Source organism: Balearica regulorum, chromosome 29 (genome assembly GCF_011004875.1).
Source record: "Balearica regulorum gibbericeps isolate bBalReg1 chromosome 29, bBalReg1.pri, whole genome shotgun sequence".
Lineage (NCBI taxonomy): Eukaryota > Metazoa > Chordata > Aves > Gruiformes > Gruidae > Balearica > Balearica regulorum.
In genome coordinates this window covers 2,359,979-2,382,580 of record NC_046212.1, presented here as the reverse complement: position 1 = coordinate 2,382,580, position 22,602 = coordinate 2,359,979, and the positions used below count along the sequence as shown (strand labels likewise).

Here is a 22,602-nt window from a genome sequence, read left to right as displayed (position 1 = left end):
CACGCGCCGCTTCCCCGCCCCCTCTTAGTGGGGAGGGCGCACCAGCCTCTCTTAAAGTGGCAACGCATCCCCAAAGGTGGACCCTCCCATTTATCACCCACCCCCACCCCGTTACAATGGGGGAGCCCCTGCTTCACCGCAGGGGGTTCGCTGCAGACGGCAGAACGTGTCCTCCAGTCAGCGCAGAGGCAGACCCGCGAGGGGCGGGGGGGTGGGGTGGGGTGGGGTACGGTACGGTACCCACCCACCCCACCCCCCCGCGATGCTCACACCGGAACCGCGGCCCTTTTAATTCCCCCCCACCCCCGTGAGCTCACGGCCGCGGAAGGGATTGGCCCTCGGCGGGACCCGTCGGCGGGCGGGAGGACCCGGCCCGGGGCTGTCCCGGGCGGTGCCGGTGCCGGTGCCGGTGCCGGTGTCTGGGCGCGTCCCGCCCGATGTGTTCCCTGGGGCTCTTCCCGCCGCCGCCCCCCCCCCGGGGACATCACCCTGTACGAGTTCAATAACGCGCTGCTCTGCGGCCGCCTGGGCGAGCAGCTCCCGCTCGGCTTCCAGAGCCAGGTGAGCCCGGCCCGGGGTAACGCGCGTCCGTGTCCGTGTCCGTGTGTGTCCCCGGGCCCCATCCCCCCCCCGGGTCCTTCCCCATCCCCCCCCCGGGCCGACGCTTTGGGGGTCTCTTCGCCCCCTCACCCCCCCCCGCACCCCTCTTTTCATCGCATCGCTGTTCGCTTCCCTCACCGCGCCCCCCCCCATCATCTCACCGCGCCCCCCCCCAATATCTCACCGCGCCCCCCCCCAATATCTCACCGCGCCCCCCCCCCAATATCTCACCGCGCCCCCCCCCCAATATCTCACCGCGCCCCCCCCCCAATATCTCACCGCGCCCCCCCCCAATATCTCACCGCGCCCCCCCCCAATCTCTCACCGTGCCCCCCCCCCCCAATCTCTCCCCGTGCCCCCCCCCCCAATCTCTCACCGTGCCCCCCCCCCCAATCTCTCACCGTGCCCCCCCCCCCAATCTCTCACCGTGCCCCCCCCCCCCATCTCCCCGCGCCCCCCCCCCAATATCTCACCGCGCCCCCCCCCCAATATCTCACCGCGCCCCCCCCCCAATATCTCACCGCGCCCCCCCCCCCAATATCTCACCGCGCCCCCCCCCCAATATCTCACCGTGCCCCCCCCCCAATCTCACCGTGCCCCCCCCCCCATCGCACCGCGCCCCCCCCATCTCACCGTGCCCCCCCCCCATCTCTCACCGTGCCCCCCCCCATCTCACCGCGCCCCCCCCAATCTCACCGTGCCCCCCCAGCTGGCCGCCCTGCCCGCCCTCAGCCTGCCCAAGGACAGCCTCAAGGCTCCCAGCCGGCTGGAGCACAGCGCCCGCCCGGCCTTCATCCACCACCGCGAGTCCCTCTGGAAGAGGTGCCTCAGTGCCTGGTGAGTGCACGACCCCCCCCCCCCCCCCCAAAACCACCCCAAACCCCCCAGCCAGACCCGGGGGAGGCAAAGCCGGGCGCTGCCCCGGCACCTCGGACCCTCCTCCCCGTACCCGTCCTGCGGCCCCTCGGCCCTGGAGCGCGGCGGGGCCCCCCCCCCCCCGTAACACCCCAGTCTGGGAGGGTTTGGGGGGGTCACAGCAGAGCTGGGGGCGGGGAGAGCTGGGGTGGGGGGTTGGGGGGGTTCTCAGGGGGTTGAGGGGGGGTTTGAGGTGTGTGTGGGGGGGAGAGGCGGCCTGGGTTTGGCGTCACCGGCGCGCGGGGTGACGGGGCTGACCGAGGTTTGCGCTGCAGGCGGGACGTGGGGCTGTGCGGGGTGCTGAAGGAGATCGCCAGCGCCGAGGAGGAGGGTGAGTCCGGGCCGGTCGTGGAGGACCCGCAGATCTCCTGGGTCTCGCGTTGATCCTTCGGTTCCCTTCGTCCACTTTTCCATTGCGTCCGTCCCTCTGCCCGTTGCTCCCGGCCTGGCACGCTTCCTCCGCTTGCCGGGCGTCTCGGTGAAGACCGTGGAAGCTCTGACAATCCTTTTTCTCCCCGCAGGGCTGCAATGGGCGAAGACGGGCTCGAGCTACACGCTGGCCGTGTGCCACTGGCTCTCCTCGCTGCACGGCTCCCTGTTCCCCCATCTCTCGGTCAGTCTTTTCGGGGTTTAACTCCTCCCCCGGCTCGGGAAGGCGGGTGGGCGCTTGCCTGTTGAAAACAGAGCAAAAATATTTCTCCTGGTGGTGCCCGGCTAAAAACGCTGCAGATTTTCCTCACCAAAGAGAGGAGAACGGGTGCTGGAAAGGCATTAGGAAAGCAAAGTGCTCCAAGAGGGACCGAAATTGAGGTGGGGGGAGAGAGAAGGGGGGGTTTGGGGTACTGGGGGGGTCCTCACTGCTGTACCAGAGGCAGCTTCCGCTCTCGTGTGCGCTGCCCGCTCAGTGTTCACTCTTCTCCCCTGAAGCTAACCAGCGAGGACATGATCGCTGCGTTCTCCCAGGCAGTGGACTGGTGAGTGCCCGGGTGTCTGCGAAACTCGGGGTGGGGGGTGCGGGGACAGCAGCACCTCGGTTTTTACGTGCTCGGCCTCTCCATCGGACAGACGTCAGGGCAAATATTTCCCCGTTGTCTCTGGCCGCCCCAGTTTGCGTACGACTGCGAGAGGCAAAGCACGGCCCGACGCACCGGGGGGAAACGGCGTTAAACTAGATCAGGGCTTGGAAAATTCCTTCAAACACCGACCCCCTCCTGCTCGTTAACCAGCCCCCCCGGCAGAGCCCTGGGAATAATTGTCGGGAATGGGGAATTTATCAGAGAAAACGGTCATGCTCAGCAGCGAAAAGGAAGTTTTATTTCACTGGTGGCTGGGAACCACTTGTGTTGGCCTTGGGGGGAGGCTGCTGGGTGGTCACACCCGGTGTCTGAGCGCCCATCGCCGCCGCCTCGAGCCTGAAACGCTGCTGGCTGGCGCGCCTCACCCTGCCCCGTCCCTCCCCCCCCCAGGGCCGGCTGCACCGTCCGCGCCTTCGCCTGGCACCCCCACACCAGCAAGTTTGCCGTGGCTCTTCTGGATGATTCCATTCGCGTCTACAACTCCACCAGGTGAGGGAGGTGCCGTTCCCCAGGGGCTGCTCCCCCCGCGGCCCCCCTGCTCCCCACTTTGCCCCCTCACACGCCCTCCAGCACGTTCCGATTCCCCCCCCAACGCCTCGGCCTTCGCTCCGGCTTTGCTCTTGCCGGCACCATCTGTCCCCTGACCCTCTTGCTGCGTAGCAGGAGCTCTGCGAGGACATCTTCGGAAAATCCCTGGCCTTAAGCTTGGTTTTTTGTTAGTTGTTTTTTTGTTTTGTTTTTTTTTTAATTTTATTTTTCCCCTCCCTGCTCTGCAGCTCCCGGGGCCAGCCCGGGCGGGCACAGGCTGCAGCAGCACGCGGTCTGGCTGCCGTTGTTGAATCTCCTTTCTCCTCCAGGTCTCCCTGCTCCCCCGGGGCATGCAAAGCCCTCCTCAGGAGAAGACTCTGCCGGCTGGCCCTGCAGCCCTCCCCGCGCCTCCCCGCCGAGGCGTTCTCCCCCGGCTGGGATTTCAAGCCAGCAAGTGCCATCTCCCACCCCGGGGTCGGGCCGTGGGCAGCACGGGGCACGGCGTTTAATCGCGCGAGGTGTGCTCTGGCTCGCGGCACGGCGCCGGTGTCACCTGGCTGGGATCTCCTCTATTCCCCCCCCATGGAAGCAGGTCACGGTGGGGCGCGTTTCCCCCTTCCCACTACGCTTTTAGCCCCCCACTGCGGTCAGAGCTGGAGAGGGGACACCGGGAGACGACCCCTGGCCCACCTCAGGCTGCGTGAGGACTCTCGATCCCCCATTTTTTTCCTCTTGTCACGCTTCCCTCCTCTCCGGCAGTGCCACCATCCCCTCGCTGAAGCATCGCCTGCAGAGGAACGTGGCCGCCATGGCCTGGAAGCCGCTCTGCGCCTCCATCCTCGCCGTCGCCTGCCAGAGCTGCGTCCTGGTGTGGCACCTGGATCCCACCTCCCTCTCCACGAGGTGATGGCCCCACGCGTCTCCCCAGCCCCGTCATGGGGGTGTTTGCGAGCCCGTTTGGGTCCTGGGTCAGAGGGGATGCCGCGCTGGCTTTTGGTGGCACGTGGGCCAGCCCTTGCCACGATTAACCATGGTGGTTTCTCCTCCTCCTGCCCTCCAGACCATCATCCGGCTGCGCTCAGGTGTTGTCCTACCCGGGTCACAGCCCCGTCACCAGCCTGGCGTGGGCTCCCAGCGGGGAGCTGCTGCTTTCGGCGTCACCGGTTGACACGGCCATGCTGGTAAGAGGCATTTGGGACACCCGCTGCGGGGTCACCGAGGGACGGTTCGGCTGGGGACGGGCAGCGTTTCCTCGGACGATGGATTAGGCAGCTCCTGAATTTGATTAGATCGGAAAGCATCACTCTGTATTGCCTAATCCATGTAAAAATGACCCCAAAGCTGTGCTAACTACCTGGTCGGCATTTGGGTCCCGGTGTCGTTACCCTCCTCGTTGTCCCCTCTGCCAGGTATGGGACGTGTCCACCGAAAACTGCGTCCAGCTGCAGTGGTTTGGGGGCGGTGGTGTCACGTACTTGGCTTGGTCACCCGACGGCAGCAAGGTCCTGGCGGCCACCCCCTCTGCGGTGTTCAGGTGAGCTCCCTGCCCGCAAAAACGTTTTATTTATTACGGTTTTTGTTCGCTCCAAACCCAAGCAGATCTGCATACTTTGTGTCCTAACCGCTCCCACTCCTACCCCATCCGATGCGGCGGGGGGGAGGAAAAAATGGGTGGGTAGTCGGGTCTGACGTCTGCGATTCCTCCTGGAGCAGTGGAATTGGGGCAGATCCCAGGAATTTATCCCTCTCATTTCGGTCTATCTCTCTTCCAGAGTGTGGGAGGCTCAGATGTGGACGTGCGAGCGGTGGCCCACCATCAAAGGACGCTGCCAGGTAGGATGGGGGGGATTTCCCACCCACGCGGGTCAGACGTTTCCGCTGAGGCCCTCGGGGTCGCGTACGGTGGTTTACTAAAACTCCCCCGTTTCCAGCTGGCTCAAAAAAAGTCCCCGGCGAGCTGCCACCTCCCCGGCCCGGCTAACGGGCGTTAACGTGGCTCTGTGTCCCGCAGACGGGGTGCTGGAGCCCTGACGGCAGCCGATTGCTCTTCACGGTGCTGGGAGAGTCCGTCATCTACTCCTTGTCCTTCTCCGAGTACAGAGGTGAGTCTGCCCGAGCCGGCGGCTGTTCCCCAAGCGATCCTCTTCCTTTTGGCTGGGGCCCGATGGTTTGTTTTTTTCTTCCTTATTAGCTGCATTTCCCAGTTTGTTTGTTGGGTTTTTTTTGGTTTTTTTTGTTTTTTGGTTTTTTTTTTTAACTTAGGCAGGACACTACGATCTTGGTCACAAACGGTTTGCAGGGAAATTTTACAGTGGGTTAAACGCCCAGCTCACGTGGCTTTATTTTTCCACGGAGGCAGCTGGTCCTGATGGTTTTTTCAGGGGAAACCCACGCCTGTCCTCAGTCCCACACCTAGGCAGATGCTGCTGGGATTGCAGCACGGTGCTCTCTACCTGCTCTAAGAAACAGAGATAAATCCCGTATCGCTTTAGAAATAAAAGTATGATTTAGGGCAGTGATTTGAACAGGAGACCAGAAATGACCCGGTTCCTGCGATTTTGTTTCAGGGGAGATGCAAGGGCAAGTAGGAGGCTCGAAAACGGCTTCTATCGTGGCAGATCTGTCCGAGACCACCTTCGAGACGCTCTACGGGGAGGAGAGGTGGGTCTGGCCGCCCCCGTCGTCCTAAGGTGACACGGGGGGTCCGTGTCTCCCCGCTGGGGATGGTGGTAGCTCACTGCTGCTCGTGCCGGTTTCAGGATCGGAGGAGAAGTTCACTCCATGGTGTGGGATCCCACCGGAGAGAGACTCGCGGTGATCATCAGAGGTAAGCGCCGCCTTCGGCTTTGCTGGAAATCCCCTTTCCAGCGGGCAGGAGGGGCACGAACCCCACCGGGGTGAGGAGGAACCGGGTCAGGAAGGCAGCACCCACCTTCCGCTCCTCCGTATCCTTCAGAGAGGGATGTGTCCGAGTTCCCTTCCCGCTTCCAGTCGGATGAATCACCTCTCCCGACCTCCCTGCGAGGTCTCCGTGTTCCCGCAGTGCCCACATTCCGCCTGGAGCCCGACTGGGCCTCCTGGCTCCGTGTCCAGGAGCAGCCCCTGGGATAATCGAGCTATTCAGGCTCTCCTGGACGGGTCCGGCTCCGAGACAAAGCAGACCTTTGAGGGAACACCGAAACACAGTGCTGGGGATGCTGCTGCCTCGGGCTCGCTCCCTGCACGCCACTGGCTGAAGCTGCTGTGCCCAAATCTTATTTTATTTTTTTTTTCTGTGCTTAAAGCTGGGTGGGGAAGAAACGGGGGTGTGCGGGGGGGGCGGAAAGCTGAGGGGACCGGGACTCCCATAGCTGGCACCTGCCCCCCCTCTGCGCCTCCAGGTAGGTCCTGCGAGGTTCTCGGCACAGAAACTGCGCTAGGATGGAAAATAACCTCCACCTCGGGGCGATGGGGCCTCCACGTCACACCTTAAAGGCTGGGGTGTTCCCAAAGGAGCCGCCTCACCCGTTGCCCAAACCCTTTTCGGCCAAACCTAGCTACCCGAGACCTCGGAGCCCGCGTTAAATCACCGAAGGGTCGTTGAAGCCCCAGTCTCCGCAGCCCCCAGCCGCCTCCAGCCTCTCCCCGCAATAAACCTGACCTCCGCGTCCCCGGTTCGGTGTCCGGGGGCCCGTCCGTGCTGTCCCTCGGGCAAGGGAAAAACCTCGCTGCTCCTCTCCCCTTCCTGCAGGGCATCCCGACGCTCCCGGGAGCCAGACGGTCATCGCTGTGTTTCGTACCCGCAACAGCCCCGTGTTTGAGCTCCTGCCGTGGTGCGTGGCGGCGGGTTTTGGGTTGGTTTCGGGTTGGTTCGATACCAGGAATTCCCCAGGGCGCGGTGGGGAAGAGCGGAGAGCTGCTGCCGCCCCGTGCTGCTTTGAGCAGTTCCGCACCCCAGAATATCTTTTGTTTTGGCAATATTGTCCGTTATCCACCTCAAAACCCTTTGCTTGGGGCTGCGTCCTGGCAGAGCCCGAACATCTCTTGCTTGCCCGCCAACTGTGCCAAAAGCACCGGGTTTTTGTTGGGTTTGGTGTTTATTTTTGATGTCGCTCTGCAGTTGTGCTCTAACCACAGCTCTTCCTTCCCCCCCCTGCAGCGGTTTCCTGCGAGGCGAGCGCGGCGCGCAGCCCCAGCTCATCTCCTTCCACCCCTGCTTTACGAAAGGCGCCCTCCTCACCGTGGTGAGTGCGGTCCCCGGGTTTCAGCAGCAATTCTCGGGGTTCCCCATCGCCCTCCCCGAGGGAGATCGATCCCGTGGTGCGGGAAAAACCTCCCCGGAGCGTCGTTGCGGAGAGGGAGAGGGTGGGGAAGGCGTCCTTGCTGGGATAACGGGGGGGACGAGGGTGACGCTTGGACTGTCGTCCCCTGGCCTGTACTCATCTGCCTCCTCCCATCCTCTTCCTCCCTCCAGTGTTGGTCCACGGGGAAAATCAGCCACATCCCCTTCTTCTTCGTGAGCGCCCGCGTCCCCTGCGCCAGCCCCAGCCGCAGCCCCGTCATGGCCAGCGCCAGCGTGCGGGAGCAGCCGCTCTTCTCGGAGCTGTGACGACCCCCGGCCCCTCCATCCTCTTCCTCCCCGGACGCGCGGCGTAACCTCAGGTGCCTTTTCATACCTCCTCGGGGGGGTCACGCAGCTCGCGGGGCCGGCGCTGCGCAGATTAAAGGTGGCTCTTTCTCCCCCGCTGCCCCTCGCTGTTGCTGCGTCTCATTCTTTCCTTGCCCTGGGGGGGCTGGAAGTTTTGGGGAGGGGGGTGGGGGTGTGAGGTCTTGAAGCCCCGTGGGTGTTTCTGGGGCTCCAGTGCTGCTTTTTGATGTTAAAAACAGCTCGGGGTGAACCTGCAGGAGAAAATCCATTCCCTGCGTCTTCAATCTGTTTAATTAAGGGACCCGCCCAGCGTTGGTGCCCCCCCTGGGGGCTTTGTTTTGGGGTTAAAGAGCTGCTTCCTCCCCCCCACCAGGGGAAAGGTGGGGGCAAAGAACGACCTAAAGTCCATCAAAAACTCTGTGAATCCATAAAAACCAGCATGTGGCTCGTTTGGGGCTGGAGCTGGGTGCTGAACGGTGCTGGGGGCTCACGTCGCCCTGTGTGAGCGCCGAAGTGGAAAGGGGGAGCAGATGGGGCCCCCCCACACCCAGAGGGGGGATTAATGGTGAGGTGGGGGGGGCAGCACAGTTAAACCCCCGGATTACACACGGTTAATCCCTGGGATTACGCTGTGATCGCTCTGCTAAAGCCTGGAGCGCACAGATGATGGGGAGAGCAGAGGGGCCCCGCTTGCCCTTGTGTCCCCCCCTGCCCCGGACCCCCCAAATCCTCCCCAGAGGTACGGCATGACCCGGGGCAGGAGCAGCCGAGCCCGGGCAGGAGGCTATGGAGTAAAAATAAGGGGGGTACAAACCCGCTCCAGCCGCTGAGGCACTTCTGGGGGGGGGCTTCCCCCCATCCTTGGGGCTCCCCGGTGTGCTGCTGGTGCTGGCTCGTCCCCACGGCGCCTCAGAGGACGGTGCTGAGCGCTTCTTCATCCTCCTCCTCCTCCTCCTCGGGGCCGGGTGCTTCACAGGGCAGCGCCCGCAGGTACTCGAGGTGTAACCGCGTCTCGGCTCGGCTCCGCCGCACGTACCGGCCCACGTAGACGAGGACGGCGCCCAGCCACCCGCCCACGGCCGCCAGCACCGCCGCGTCCGGCGCCCGCCTGCCCCCCGCCAGCGTCTCGTTGCGCCCAGCGGTGGGGGGCAGCCCCGGGGGGGCCCCCCCAGGGCACCGGCAGCCCGGGGGGCAGGCGGGCAGCACCAGCAGCAGCAGCCAGGCTGCCCACATCGCCCTGGAGCTGAAGCGAGGTGGAGGGGGGGCTCCGCGTCCGTCTGTTCCCCCCCCGTAGTGCCAGATGTGTGGGTTGGTGGCGGGGGGGGCAGCAGGACGCCCGCGTTCCCCTCCCAGGCTCCCAGTGATGCCTGCACCCACCCCCCCACCCCCTTATTCCCCCACACCCCAAGGACACCCCTCAGCCCCCCCCATTGCCTGAGCAACGAATGCACTGGGAACGGACTGGTTTTTACTGGTGTTGGGAAGCCACTGGCAGCAGGTACACCTCAGGAACGGGCACAATCGTCAGGGAACTGGATCCAAAAAGTCTCTTGGTTTGGGCTCCGACTGGGTTTGCACCAGTCCCACACTGGGACCAGTGACACCCCGGGGGGGAGCCCGGTCCCCCCCCCAGCCAGCTCCAGTTCAGTGTCCTGCTGTGATCCCGTTCCACGTGCTGAGCGGGGATGGTCTCAGCCCTCACCCAGCAGCATTCCCTGGAACCCCCCTGCGCTGGGCAAGGGGCTCCCTTTTGGGGTGACCGTGACTGGGGGGGGGGGGGGGGGGGCCTCATCCACTCTACGTGCCCTCCCCGTGCTGCTGTGCCAGTGTCCGCCGCGCCATCTCCAACGCCCCCTCCCGCGTGCGGTTGCCTCCGATGAAGCCGCTGGCGTGTACGAAGACGCAGCCGGGAATGCCGGTGAGCTGGGACAGCTCCTCGTCCCGGACACCTCGCCAGGGCTCGGGGAGAGGGAGGCTGCAGTGGGGAGAGGGGGGAAAAGAGGGAGGCGAGAGGTAAAAACCTGCCGTCAGGAAGGGGGGACGCGGCGAGGGGACGGCTCTCACCGGCTCTGGAAGGTGTGTGGCCCCGCCGGGACACTCTGGACCCGCCACTGCCCGCTGCGGTCGGGGAAAAGCACCAGCTGGAGGGGCCGGGGCAGCGCCAGCTCCTGCTCCAGGCTGAAGACGTGTTCCTTCCAGGGACAGCCGCCCTGCCGCAGCTCCAGCACCGCCCCGCTCGCGTCCACCTGCACGGGGGGCGGGGGGGACACGCTGGGCACATGGGGGGTCCTGCCTGCACAGCACCCCCCACACACACACACTGCCCCCCACCCCTTCATCCATCTGCAGCTGATAGAGGGTGCTCTGCCGAGCCTGCGCGGGGAGTTCCGGGGAATGTTGGGGTGCACAGGGAGGTGGGGGGGCGTATACAGGTGTGTACGGCTATAATAATATATATACACACGTATGGGGGGTGCACGGCCGTGTGTAGGGGTATAGGGGAGCAGAAGGGGGGGTGGCTGTGCGTAGGAGTACAGGGGTATACGAGGGGGTACGTAGCTGGATGGAAGGATATAGGGGTACAGGAGGGGGTGCATGACTATATTGAAGGATATAGGGGTACAGGAGGGGGTGCACAGCTATACTGAAGGATATAGGGGTACAGGAGGGGGTGCACAGCTATATTGAAGGATATAGGGGTACAGGAGGGGGTGCATGACTATATTGAAGGATACAGGGGTACAGGAGGAGGTGCATGACTATACTGAAGAATATGGGGTACAGAAGGGAGTGCATGGCCATATGGAAGGATATAGGGGTACAGAAGGGGGTGCACAGCTGTGTGTAGGGCTCTGGGGCGCAAGGGGTGCCCTGGACCACGCAGGTTTACCCCGAGGGAACCTGGCCTCTGTTCATGCCGTGCCCCTCCCCAAACTTTCCGCCCACCCCCAGAACCGGCACAGGAAGTACCTCAAAGCGTCGCCGGATGGCCTCCTCCACCAGCGCCCGTGCCGGCAGCCAGGCGCGGTGGTAGTAGTCGAGCCGGTCCATGAACTCGCCCCCAACCAGCTCCATCGCCCGCTTGAACCCCACCTGGGGACGCAGAAGAGGGTCAAGGGTGGCCCCCAGCGGGGTGGCCCCAAGTTGCCCTCCCCCCCCCCGCCCCGTCCCCCATCCCCACCTCAGTGTCCTGGTCGGGGTCGTTCCAGCGGGGGTTCAGGTGGCCCACGCGGGCGCTGAGGGTGGTGGTGAGGGCGTAGCGGGGTTCCCCCTCCGCCTGCGCGATGCCGTTGTCGATGGCATCGATCTCCTCCACAAAGTTCTCGTACAGCTGGGGACAGCGCGGGGACACTGGGGGTCAGCTCCCCACCAGTACCTGGAACAAACTGGTCCCCTCTTGGATGGGGTCGCGCTCCCCACAGCTCTCTCTTATGGGGCGACGCCCCAGGGAAGCCCTCCCGGTTCCCGTGGTACCTTATCGTAGAGCGCCGTCACGACGGGACCGTCCTCGGGCTGCCCCAGGAGCCCCGCCAGGATTTGGGAGCCGAAGTGACAATAGACCAACCCGGCGCTGCTCAGCTTCGTGGTCCAGGGCTTGTCGGGACGGAGGCTCCGCATGGACTGCGTGAAGGACCTGCGGGGCCGTGGGGTCAGCCCCGAGGGACCCGGGGCGTGGGGGACCGCCGGGGCGTGGCGGGGGGGGGGGGTCTCACCTCTGGTGATGGTCGTAGCGGTGTCGCTCGGGGTCGTACTCCCCCCCTACGTCCACCACCACGTCGCACTGGGCCAGGCGCTGGGGGTCCCGGGTGCGAACGACCTCCGCGTCCTGCCGGGGGTTGGAGTGAGGGGAACGAACCCGGGGGGGGGGGGGGGGCTGCCCCCGGGTAACGGGGCACCCCGAAAGGAGACCGGGCATCTCAGGGGGAGCCCCGAGGAGGGACCAGGGACGGGCGGGGGTCGGGGCATGGCACGGGGTCCCCATCCCGTTGCAGCGGTGCCGGGAGGGAGCCGGGCCCGGTTACGAGAAGGCCCGAGCAGGCCGCAAATCCCGGTCCCAACCGCACGGTGCTCCGGAGCCGTACCCGGTAGCGGGGCAGGAGGCGCAGCAGGTAACACGCCAGCACCTCGTCGCAGTGGAAGGTGCCGTCGTGGGTGCCGATGCTCGGGGCGGGCTCGGGCCCAACCCCGGCCCCGCTCCCGGTGCCCACGGCGGCGGCCATGAGGCGGAGCGCGCGCCGGGCGCTCGGCATGGCACCGCGCATGCGCGGCACCGCCTCACCGACGCTTCTGTACGGCGCATGCGCGAACAGCCCGTGCACCTGTCCGTGTTTGGCCTGCGCATGCGCTAACCCCACCCGACCCCCCTCCCCGCCGCCCTGCGCATGCGTTGCCACCGCCCGGGCCCTCGCCCGTCTGCTCTGCGCATGCGCCATCCGCCCCAGCTCCCACGACCCCGCCCCTCACCCTCACCAGCCCCGCCCAGTCCTCGCCCTTCCACCCTGCGCATGCGCCAATTTACCCCGGTCCCCGCCCGTCCGCTGCGCGCATGCGCCAGATGACACCTCCCAGCACACGCCTCAGCGTGACCACACATGCGCCAGATCGCCCCGCCCACCTCTGGCCGGCTGTGAGCGCGCATGCGCCCTTCGCGGAGCCGTAAGGGGCGGGGCGAGGGCGGGGCTGCCTGGAGGCACCGCCCCCTCGGGCGGCGCGAGGGACACGGGGGGACACGGGGGGGGACACGGGGGGGGACATGGGGACATGGGGATATGGGGATATGGGGATATGGGGATATGGGGATATGGGGACATGGGGATGTGGGGACATGGGGACGTGGGGACATGGGGACATGGGGATATGGGGATATGGGGACATGGGGATATGGGGACATGGGGATATGGGGATATGGGGACATGGGGATGTGGGGATATGGGGATATGGGGACATGGGGACAGGGGGATATGGGGATATGGGGATATGGGGACATGGGGACAGGGGGATATGGGGACGTGGGGATGTGGGGATAGGGGGATATGGGGACATGGGGATGTGGGGACGTGGGGATATGGGGATATGGGGATATGGGGATATGGGGACATGGGGACATGGGGACATGGGGATATGGGGACATGGGGACATGGGGACGTGGGGACGTGGGGACGTGGGGATGTGGGGACATGGGGATATGGGGATATGGGGACATGGGGACATGGGGACATGGGGACATGGGGATATGGGGACGTGGGGATATGGGGACGTGGGGACGTGGGGACATGGGGATATGGGGATATGGGGACATGGGGACATGGGGATATGGGGACATGGGGATATGGGGATATGGGGACATGGGGACATGGGGACGTGGGGACGTGGGGACATGGGGATATGGGGACATGGGGACATGGGGATATGGGGACATGGGGATATGGGGATATGGGGACATGGGGACATGGGGATATGGGGATATGGGGATATGGGGATATGGGGACATGGGGATATGGGGACGTGGGGACGTGGGGACGTGGGGACGTGGGGATATGGGGACATGGGGACATGGGGACATGGGGATATGGGGACATGGGGACATGGGGATATGGGGACATGGGGACATGGGGACATGGGGATATGGGGACGTGGGGACGTGGGGACGTGGGGACGTGGGGATGTGGGGATATGGGGATATGGGGACATGGGGATATGGGGACATGGGGACATGGGGACATGGGGATATGGGGACATGGGGACATGGGGACATGGGGACATGGGGATATGGGGACATGGGGATATGGGGATATGGGGACATGGGGATAGGGGGATAGGGGGACATGGGGATATGGGGATATGGGGACATGGGGATGTGGGGATGTGGGGACGTGGGGACGTGGGGATATGGGGATATGGGGACATGGGGACATGGGGACATGGGGATATGGGGATATGGGGATATGGGGATATGGGGACATGAACACGGGGACACGGGGACATGGGGACACGGGGACACGGACATGGACATGAGGACACATGGACACGGGGACACATGGACGTGGACACACGGACACGGACACACGGGGACACAGACATGGGGACATGGACATATGGACACACAGACACGGACACACGGGGACACAGACGGGGACATGGACATATGGACACACAGACACGGACACATGGGGACACAGACATGGACACACGGGGACACACGGACATGGGGACACACGGACACGGACACACAGGCACCCACCGGGCACAGGCGCTGCCCAGCCCCCCCGGACAGACACCCCCGGTCCTGCCCAGCCCACGCAGGGACAGAGGGACACGCAGCCCCCCCCAAACCCCCCAAAAACCAGCCCAGGCGCCGTTCCCAAGCGAGACTTTATTTGGGAGGAGCAGCAGGGGCCCTGCCCAGACACGGGGCACGGCCCGGGGGGGGCCCAGGAGCCTCCCTGTCCCCCCCAACCCCCCGCCGTGGGTGGCTCCACCGGGCCCGGGGAGGGGTGTGTGTGTGGGGGGGGGGGGTCACCGGCACCGAGCAGCCTCCGGCACCCGGTCCCAGCGTGGCACGGGACACCGCGAGGTGCCAAAGCCGGGCTGGGCCCGTGGCGGTTAATGCGACGCCGTCACGGGCTGCGAGGGGCCGTGGGAGGGGGAGTGTGGGGCCGGGGGGGGACACAGTCCCGGGGGTTCCGCTGGAGAGGCCTGCTGCCCCCACGCCGGGCAGTCGTGTGGGGAACAGCAAATTCCAATGGTTTCCCAAAATGTCCCCTCTCGGCAGCTGCCACAGATGCCTCCGGCCTCGTCCCACGGGAGCGGTTTTTGGGGACGCAGCCCCGACGGGGTGTGGGGGGTGTGTGTGTGTGTGGGGGGTGTGTGTGTGTGTGTGTGTGTGTGGTGTGTGTGTGCAATTCAACCGGCACCTCCCTTTTTGAAACGGGGGGGGACGACGAGCGCTGCAGGGTTTAGGAGGGGAGCGGAGGACGGTGCCGAGCGCTCAGCAACGCCGTGGGTCCGTGTGTCCCCCCCCCAAAAAAACCACCCCAGCGCTGCTTCTTCCAAGCAGCTCAATTTTTGGGGCGGTTTTGGTTTGGGTTTTTTTTGTGTCAAGAAAGAAATGATTCGAGGCAGCCCGGCCTCAAAAACCTCCGTAAAGGGATAAGTCAGCTCTCGCAGCCGGCAGGGAAGGGGGAAAAGCCGCTCACGGAATACGGGGGACGAAAAACCCACGTGGATTTGGGTCTGTCACCGATCAAACCTCCCCTGCCGCGGCTGAGACGGAGCAGGACCCCCCCCAGTAGTGTGAAACCAACCCATCTACGTCCAAAACTCCCGCCACGTCCCCTCCGCTCGCTGCTGACTTATCCCTTTAGCGGGGAGCGGGGGGGGGAAACGACACACGACACACGCGCTCGATCCCGCGGCCGGAGTCGCGACATCCCGCCGAGTCACGATATCTCGTTGCCGAAGACTTCGAGCACCAGCGGCGTGAGCTGCATGCTGTGCTCGGGTTGGAAGGAGAGGCAGCGGTACTGCTTGGAGTGCTCCTCGTTCAGGCTCCGTAGGTCGGCGAGCTTCTGGATCATCTTGGCGTAGAGCAGGCGGCTGCCGGGAGGAGGGTGCCTGCAGCGGATGTAGGTCTGGAGGATCTCCGAGAGGCGATCCTGGAGGGATTCCACCAGCGAGGTGTCCTGCACACCCGGACGATCTAGGAAACGCCACCAAAAATGAGGTGATTTCCCTTTTCCCAGCTGGTAGGGATGGGTGATGGGTTTAGTTTGGGGGACGAGGTTCAAAAATGTGGTGGGTTCGTCACCTCGGGGGGATTCGCGTCCTCCTACCTGGGGACAGGATGCAGATGGCCATGAGGAGCACGTGCTCTTCTTCGTGAAGGTTCAGCTTCTTCAAGCCGACCTGGAATTTCACGAGCGGCTCCAGCAGATCCATGCTGTGGCCAGCTGGGAGGAGAAAGGACTTTTAGCACAGCCCGCTCCAGGGGGGGAATAAAAAAACTAAAAAAAATAAAAATAAAAGATCTCCCTGGAGCTCGGCAGCTCCTCTTCCAGCGCAGCAGAGAGCCGGGACAGCGGAAAAGGACTTTGGATACAGCTAAAAGCACATTGGGTTCTAATCGTACTTTTCTCCGCCGTAGTTTCTCTAAAGCAGGAGATTATGGAGCAGGTTTTGCTTTTGAAATCTCTTTTTGGAACCTACGGGCGGTTTGGCTCCGTATTGTTGCTTCCCCGCTGCACCGGGTGCATCTCTCCCACCTTCAGCGCCTGGTTCCCACCGCGCCGCCTGGGATCTCTCTGCCCCCCGCACCGAGGATCCTTAAATCCCCTTTACCTTGGGTGACGTCGCTGATCCTGTACTTGAAGTCGTTGCTGCCGCAGGTCCACGTCATGTCCTCGAGGGTGAAGGACTGGTTGGAGCGCAGCATGATCACCTCGATGGCGCTGGATTTCAGCAGGGCGATCTGGTCCTCCGCCGCCAGGTCCCTGCGGAGCCGGGGAAGAGGGAGGGGGACACACACACACACACGCAAAACGATGCGAGACCCGGTCGGCGAGCGAAGGGACGGCCCGCGCGCCGCCTTCTCCATCCGTAACCCCCTTCGCCGGCGAGGGGGAACCCTGACGTCTCCCTTCACCCCGGGTTTCCATGTAAATTAAGCCGCGGGTATTTCCGCAGTTACGTTTACCGGGTGGCACCAAGCGGCGCCCCGAGCGTCAGCCTGGAGTTAAACGGGACCTGGGGTCCTTCACAAAGCGGGATGGGGACCCGCTGGCGCGGCCTCCAGCATCGGAGGAGCTCAAACGTTTTGAGTCTGGGGTGAATCGGGGTAAAGACGGAAAAGGAGTAAACCCCGAGGAGGAGGAGAGACAGAAAACGTGAAGGTAGGAACAGACCTGGGAAGGGAAGAGCCCGAGGGAGAGCTGCGAAGGTGAAACAGAGAAAAATGATCCGGCTGCGAAGGGTAGGATGGGGGATTCCCAAGAGTGGAAAACGGCCACGGACATCGGATCCGGGAGCGACCGTCTCACCTGAATCCCGGGATCATTTTGGCAAAGCCGATCACCTTCTGTATGCTGTAGCTGACCAGGTCGGCCAAGTGCGGGAGCATGGAGAGGTGAGAGAAGTCGATGTTCATCGAAGAGCTCTCGTCGTTCTCCTCGGAGAGGACGAGGTTCGAAAACATCTGGGGCTCCACGGACTCTGCAGAGAGGGAGAACGGTCAACACCCCCCCGGCCCCCCCCAGGAGGGTCTTAGAGTTCAAAAACCTCCCCGAAAGAGGTAAAACCAAGGGTCCGGGTGGCCGGATCTGGGTAAAGCTGCCGCACCTCCACCCCCGTCACCCAGGGGAGAGGCGAGCGCGGTACCTGGAAACGCGCCGAAGGCTTCGGAGCCAAAGAGGTCGGTGGAATCCTCCGAGGACAAGTCCTGGGTGAGGATGGAGGAGGAGCGAGCTGCCCCCCTGCCGCTGGCGTCGGTTCTCACAGGGGGCTGGAAGAGAGAGCAGGAGGTGAGCAACGGGGACGGGAGAGCAATTCGGTGGCGGGCGTTCGCCCGGTTTGGGGGGGAGAGGGGTTGGTTGGGATTTTTTTTTGGCGTCGGGATTTTATTTAAAAAAAACGGAGGAGTTAAAAAAACTCGCGAGGTCGTGGGATGGAACGGGCTTTTTTAAATCGCGAGGTCGTGGGACGGAACGGGTTCGGTGCATCCGGGGAGGAACCGCTCGGCGCTGCGCACGCGGATCGGGGCTGGCGTGCCCCGGACGTACCCGGAATTTGGTGAAGTCGGCGTACGTGGGGTCGTAGGTTTTGTGATGGGCCTCGAGGAGGATGTCGATGACTTTCTGCTGCTCCTCCGAGAGTTTGGGCTTCAAGCTCTCCTTGAGCGCTTCCTCCTCCTTGCGCTTCAGTATCATCTCACGCTTCCTCTGGACCTCCTCGTCCGTCAGGATGACTGCAGGGACAGGCAAAGCGTCACAAACGGGGACCGCAGCGACGCCACCGCCATCCCCATCGCCTTTTACTAAATCCGTTATTAAACCCGCATCCACCCCAGCCTGCTCCTGCCCTCCATCGCCGCGGCACGGCGTCCCGCTACGAGACCGGCAGCGGTTTATAACCGGCTTTGGGTGCTTTTTAGACGAGGATGGGGTGCGACGAGGTCACGTCGGCCGCGCGTCTGCCCCGCAACCTTGCCGTTTGCTTTCGGGTGAAGAGAAATCTTCATCCTGCAGGACTCAGGCCAGCGGGTTCATCTCACTCCGGCGCTGCTGCCGCCGCCGTCAAAGGGAGCGCGACGTGGCATCGCTGTCCGGCAACCGCGCTGCGGCAGCGATAGGCTGGGTATCCAGTGCAGGATCGCAAGTATTTTTAAGCCGAGGGGATGTATAAATTCCCAGAGTCGGGTATTTACGGCTGATATTATGGGTGACGGGCTTTGGCGGTGGCCAAGGGTCAATCCAAGGGCGATACGCAGAGCTGCTCCCGTTTAATTAGGGAAGGGGAGCGTACCGCAGGCAATCCGGGCTCCAATCTTCATAAAAAGAGCTTCAAGACGGGGTGGAAAGAGAAGAAAAGCAACGCAGAGCCGCAACGATCTCTCGGGGGTAGCGACCCCGTCCCCGTCCCACAACCAAACCAACACGTTCACGAAAGCGCTCGTTAATACTCATCCAACCGGCGGGTCCTAAAAATAGCAGAGCTCATTTTCTTCAAGATGTTATTAGCCCTTTAACCAGTCATTAAAAAAAAAAAACCAAAACCAAAACCCAAGCACGTTATCTGATGGCGGGCGGCTTTCTGCCTGCCTTGGGTTACAGAGAGCCGAGACGGAATTTGGGATGAGAGGTCGGCGGGAGCAAAGAGCCGTTCGCGGTCCCCGCTCCCTCCCGCCGCCTTTAGCCCCCGGCGTTTTTCCAATACATTTTCAAATTTGCACAATCTCAGAGGGGACTTGAAGATCTCGGGGACACGGGAACGGCCGGCACGTTCCGGGCAGCTCCGCAGGGAACAGCGTGACTGCTTGGGGAGAGAAATTAAGAGTTTCCCGTCACCCGTTCTGGTTATTATTATTATTATCATTATTATTATTATTATTATTATCGCAGGCATCTACAGCGAACAAGTCTCAGATCCCGCAAGAGAATTGATCCGAAGTTGGGAAGCATCCGCAGAGCGGACAGGAAAGGAAAAGGATGTTTCTGTGTTGGGGCAAGACTGCAAGGGAAATTTCCTTGGGATTTCCCACCCGCCTTTAGGAAATGCACCCTGCCGAGAGATTTGAACAGCGAGCCGCAGCCTTTCTCGGTCCGGCAGGCGCCGAAAAGCAAAAGCGTTTCCCAAAGTATCGCTCCCATGGGGGGGAACAAAGGTTTGTGTTCCCCGGTACGACCCCCTACGGCAGCCGGATTTCCCTGTACGGGGTCCATAGGACGGAACATCCCGTTTCCCTGCACGTCCCGGGCTGCACGCTGCTGTGGCGATGGAAACGGGCCGTGGCTCTGGCCGGCAGCGGGTTCGGTGTTTAATGCTCCGATAGGACTTGCTGGAGCCCAGAGAAGATTAAAACCTGAAGGAGGTGTTTAAAAAAAAAAAAAAAATTTTTAAAAAAATCAGATAAAGGGGAGTTGCGATCTCGTTTTAGCTCGTCTGGCGGTGTGAACGCCCGTGCCGTGACACAGCGGTACTCGTGCAAGCCAAGACACAGCCCGGCATCGGCGCTGCGGATCGAGAACCGCCCCCAGCGTTTCTGGTGAAATCGTTCCCGGTGATGCCGGGGAGCAGCAAACCCGAAGGGGACGGAGAAACGGCTTTGGGGTAGCGGGAAGCCCTGGGGAAAAGGATTGGGCTCATTTCCTTTTGGCGGCAGGACGGGTGCTGCCCGCCACGTCCCTTGAGCGGGAACGCGGGGCGGGGAAGCAGCTCGACGCCCGCACCTTCCACTCGAGATCCCGGCGCGGATTTCCTCCCGAACGCCGAGCCGGAGGCGTCCGGCCACAGACTCCTGGCACGACCGACCACGCGGCGGAGGGTTTGTGGGCTGCCCTGACCCGAAATCCACCCAGACGGACGCTGTCCCTCTTCGCCAGACGCCGCGGGGGCAGCAGGGGAAGCCACGGCCGGCACCGAGGGCAGCACGCGGGGGTACAGCCGGCTGGGGGGGGTGGGTACGACCCCGCAGCCCCCACCGAAACCAGGGGCTTGGAAGCGCCAGAGCAGCCGAACAGAAAGCATGAGGGCCAAGCGGCGACAGCAGCAGTTCAATACGGTGTAGGGACGTGCACCGGGGTTAAATTGGAGCCGCGACGCCAACCGCGGGGTCCGCGGCTGCTGCTGCTCTCCCCGCGCCAAGCAAGTCGCAGCGACGGCGGCGATGCTCGCGCAGATTTCACAGAGAGCTTTCCCGCCGCCGGTTCCCATCTGCTCTAATTAAAGGACTCTGGATGTTTACGACGCGTGCTTCGAGCCCGTGGGGAGCGGAGACCCTTCCCGGCCGGCCGCTGCCAAACGACGTTTTCCCAGCCGGCCGCAACTCTTCCCTCTCTCTCGCGCTCCCCCTTCGCCGCTCGGCCGCTCTCCGGGTCCCCGAATCCGGCGTTGCACAACGTCGCCGTGCGGCGGCTCCCGGGGCCGGGGAATAACGCGTTCCACGTTTGGGGCAGCAGGGACTTTTTTTTTTTTTTTTTTTTTTTTTTTTTGCTTTCGAGTATCGCCGCCTATTCGGGGAAGCGGAGGAGAGCTGGAAACGGCACCTCCCTCCCTGCTCACCCTCATCCCACGGTCCCACCCTCGACAGCCGTAACCCTGCCGGATGCTGCTGCCCCGGCTGCTCCCCCAGCATCTCCCCCGATTCGGGAAATTCCCTTCTCTCCGCACAATTTCCTTCCAGTGTCCGCTCCTTTCCCTGACTCCGAGATGGCGTGGGGTTGGTTTTTGGTCTGGTTCCCCCCCCGCCTCTTTGGGGATTTTCAGCACTGAGATCATAAATTGAGCCTTGTAGCGAGGATCCACAACCCGATCCCAGCCAGCCTTTTCCTTGGAAAACGGGAGAGAGAAGATCCATGGGGTGCTGATCCCAGGGCGGGGATTATCTGCAAACACCTCCCCGATGTCCCAGGACCCGGCTGCCGAGGGACACACTGCCCCAGGATGCGGCCGGGGAGATTCACTTTTTCCATCCCCCCCCCCCCCCCCAAAAAATAATTCCCCAGCAGCAGATAAAGTGGCGGGGAGAGAATAAATTCGACGCCGTGAGAGCGCTGCAGCCCTGGGGAGGGGCTCACGGGTCCCTTCGGCCGCTCGATTTGGTGATGCCTAATTTATCGTCGTGCTTCAGACGGACGAGCTGTACGCGGTTAAAGGTCGGGGCAGTAGGGACGGAGACGGCGAGAGGGGAATCACCCAGAGGTTACGGGTCCATCCGGTGCCCCGAGGGACGGACGTCCCCTCCTGAGCTCCAGGCACGTGGCAAAAGGCGATTTTGTAGGGCAAAAAAGGGCAAATTCAGCATTTTGCTGCCCAAACCCGGTGCCGAAACAGGCAGAATAGTCCAGTAACGAACCCTTCGCCCTGCTTTAAAGTATATTCGTGCTAAGCATCATACTAGGAAAAACCAGCGGCGTCGCTTTCCGAAGGGAAACCTTTTCCGAAGGGAAACCGCTCCGGAGAGCAGAGTGTTCCCAAAGGCGACGGCTCGGGTCGCGAGGCCGATTTCGCCTCTGCCCGTCTCCCAGCCCGCGATCCTGCCCTGCGCTTTACCCCGCGCAGATAAGACGGGCGGAAAACCACAAATATTTGCTAACGTTGGCTGCGGACAGCTCGGGGTGAACCCAGGCGTTTGCGGTGCGGCTATAAATCCTGCTCCAGCCTTACGGCCGTAACCTCGGCCGCCCTCCCGCTTTCCAACCTCCCCCCCGCCCCGGTCCCCCCATCCTTCGGGGACAGCGGCCGCCCCGACGTCGTCGCCAGGTCCCCGGGGAGCGTGGGCGGCTCAGGGCTTTTTGTTCCGTACGAGTTGGAAGACACGCGATCCCTTCCTCGTCGCCTCCTCCAGCCCATCGCCGCAGCGTCTGGTCCGCAGGTTTGGCTCAAGCCAAGCCTGGAAGGGGACCTGGACGGTCTCAGCCCCGCACGGAGGCGATGTCTAAAAAATCCTCAATATCCCTGATTCGACCCAAAAATAACAGCGGCACACCTCGTTCCCCTCCGTTTAACCAAAATCCGCCGGAAGGCTATTTTTAGTCTCCTCAGGTCAGGTTTTGTTAATCCAGTAACGGTTCGCTAACGAGGTCGCTTAAAATTAACTCCCGCGGAGAGCGGGGACGTCCCCGGGACCCGGCGTCGGTGGGGTGCAAACCCCCCCGTGCATCGCTGCCGCGCAATTTTCCTGCCTCTCCCGGGTAATTAACCGGTGCAAATCGACACGTTTCCCTCGTTAGCAACGGTTACGCCAAATGAACCGCGCCGACAGGCTACGGCTGTATTATATGGTCTTTTTCTCCCTCTTTCTGGGACGCGGATGGTAGTTTAAGAGAATAAAATCCCGAGATCTTCTCGATCTTTGGGACAATTAGAAATTTAGGCTTTTTTTTTTTTTTTTCCCTGCAGGTTTCGATTTTTCTGGAGGACTTGGGTGCTTCGGTGGCACCCGGTGCCATCGGACACCGTTTGCTCTCCGCTCGCTACGTAAGGGAATGAGCGCCGCTTCTAATTTTCCAAATTTCCGGGTCCGTCAATCACAGGACGTGACGGCCTCTTTGCGATGTCTCCTAGCAGGAGGCTAGCTTATTTTGGTTCAAACGCTACGCGAACACCAGCCTTCTCCTGAAGACTTCGGACGTGGAAAGCGTGTGT

At 62.9% G+C, this 22,602-nt stretch overlaps 3 protein-coding genes across 6 annotated transcripts in view; 1 reads left to right on the top strand and 2 right to left on the bottom strand.

Annotated features, from left to right (window-relative positions):
- Positions 1-437: 437 nt before the first annotated feature.
- AAAS (aladin WD repeat nucleoporin) lies at positions 438-7,839 on the top strand. Its single transcript, XM_075737636.1, is given in 17 exon segments — positions 438-467; positions 469-561; positions 1,310-1,437; positions 1,791-1,846; positions 2,037-2,128; positions 2,443-2,489; positions 2,982-3,080; positions 3,879-4,022; positions 4,180-4,300; positions 4,529-4,653; positions 4,892-4,952; positions 5,131-5,221; positions 5,687-5,780; positions 5,879-5,946; positions 6,850-6,931; positions 7,258-7,342; positions 7,573-7,839. Coding segments are annotated over 17 exon segments (1,551 nt in total). The 3' UTR covers positions 7,708-7,839.
- A 1,355-nt stretch (positions 7,840-9,194) lies between these two features.
- Positions 9,195-12,024, bottom strand: MYG1 (MYG1 exonuclease). Its single transcript, XM_075737641.1, has 7 exons — positions 11,829-12,024; positions 11,460-11,572; positions 11,221-11,380; positions 10,928-11,077; positions 10,717-10,839; positions 9,811-9,992; positions 9,195-9,721 (listed from the first exon to the last, which is right to left on the bottom strand). The coding sequence occupies exons 1-7, from the start codon at positions 12,006-12,008 to the stop codon at positions 9,544-9,546; spliced, it is 1,086 nt and encodes a 361-aa protein (XP_075593756.1). The 5' UTR covers positions 12,009-12,024; the 3' UTR covers positions 9,195-9,543.
- Positions 12,025-14,793: 2,769 nt separating this feature from the next.
- The window catches only part of VDR (vitamin D receptor), a 36,518-nt gene continuing 28,709 nt past the window's right edge, over positions 14,794-22,602 (bottom strand). For all 4 annotated transcript variants that reach the window (XM_075737637.1, XM_075737640.1, XM_075737638.1 and 1 more), the window contains 6 exons: positions 17,520-17,704; positions 17,119-17,242; positions 16,782-16,953; positions 16,084-16,235; positions 15,579-15,695; positions 14,794-15,445 (listed from right to left, as the gene is read on the bottom strand). In XM_075737637.1, the coding sequence (XP_075593752.1) occupies positions 15,186-15,445; positions 15,579-15,695; positions 16,084-16,235; positions 16,782-16,953; positions 17,119-17,242; positions 17,520-17,704 (1,010 nt within the window). In that variant the 3' untranslated portion in view covers positions 14,794-15,185. The remainder of the gene's footprint in view (positions 15,446-15,578; positions 15,696-16,083; positions 16,236-16,781; positions 16,954-17,118; positions 17,243-17,519; positions 17,705-22,602) is intronic.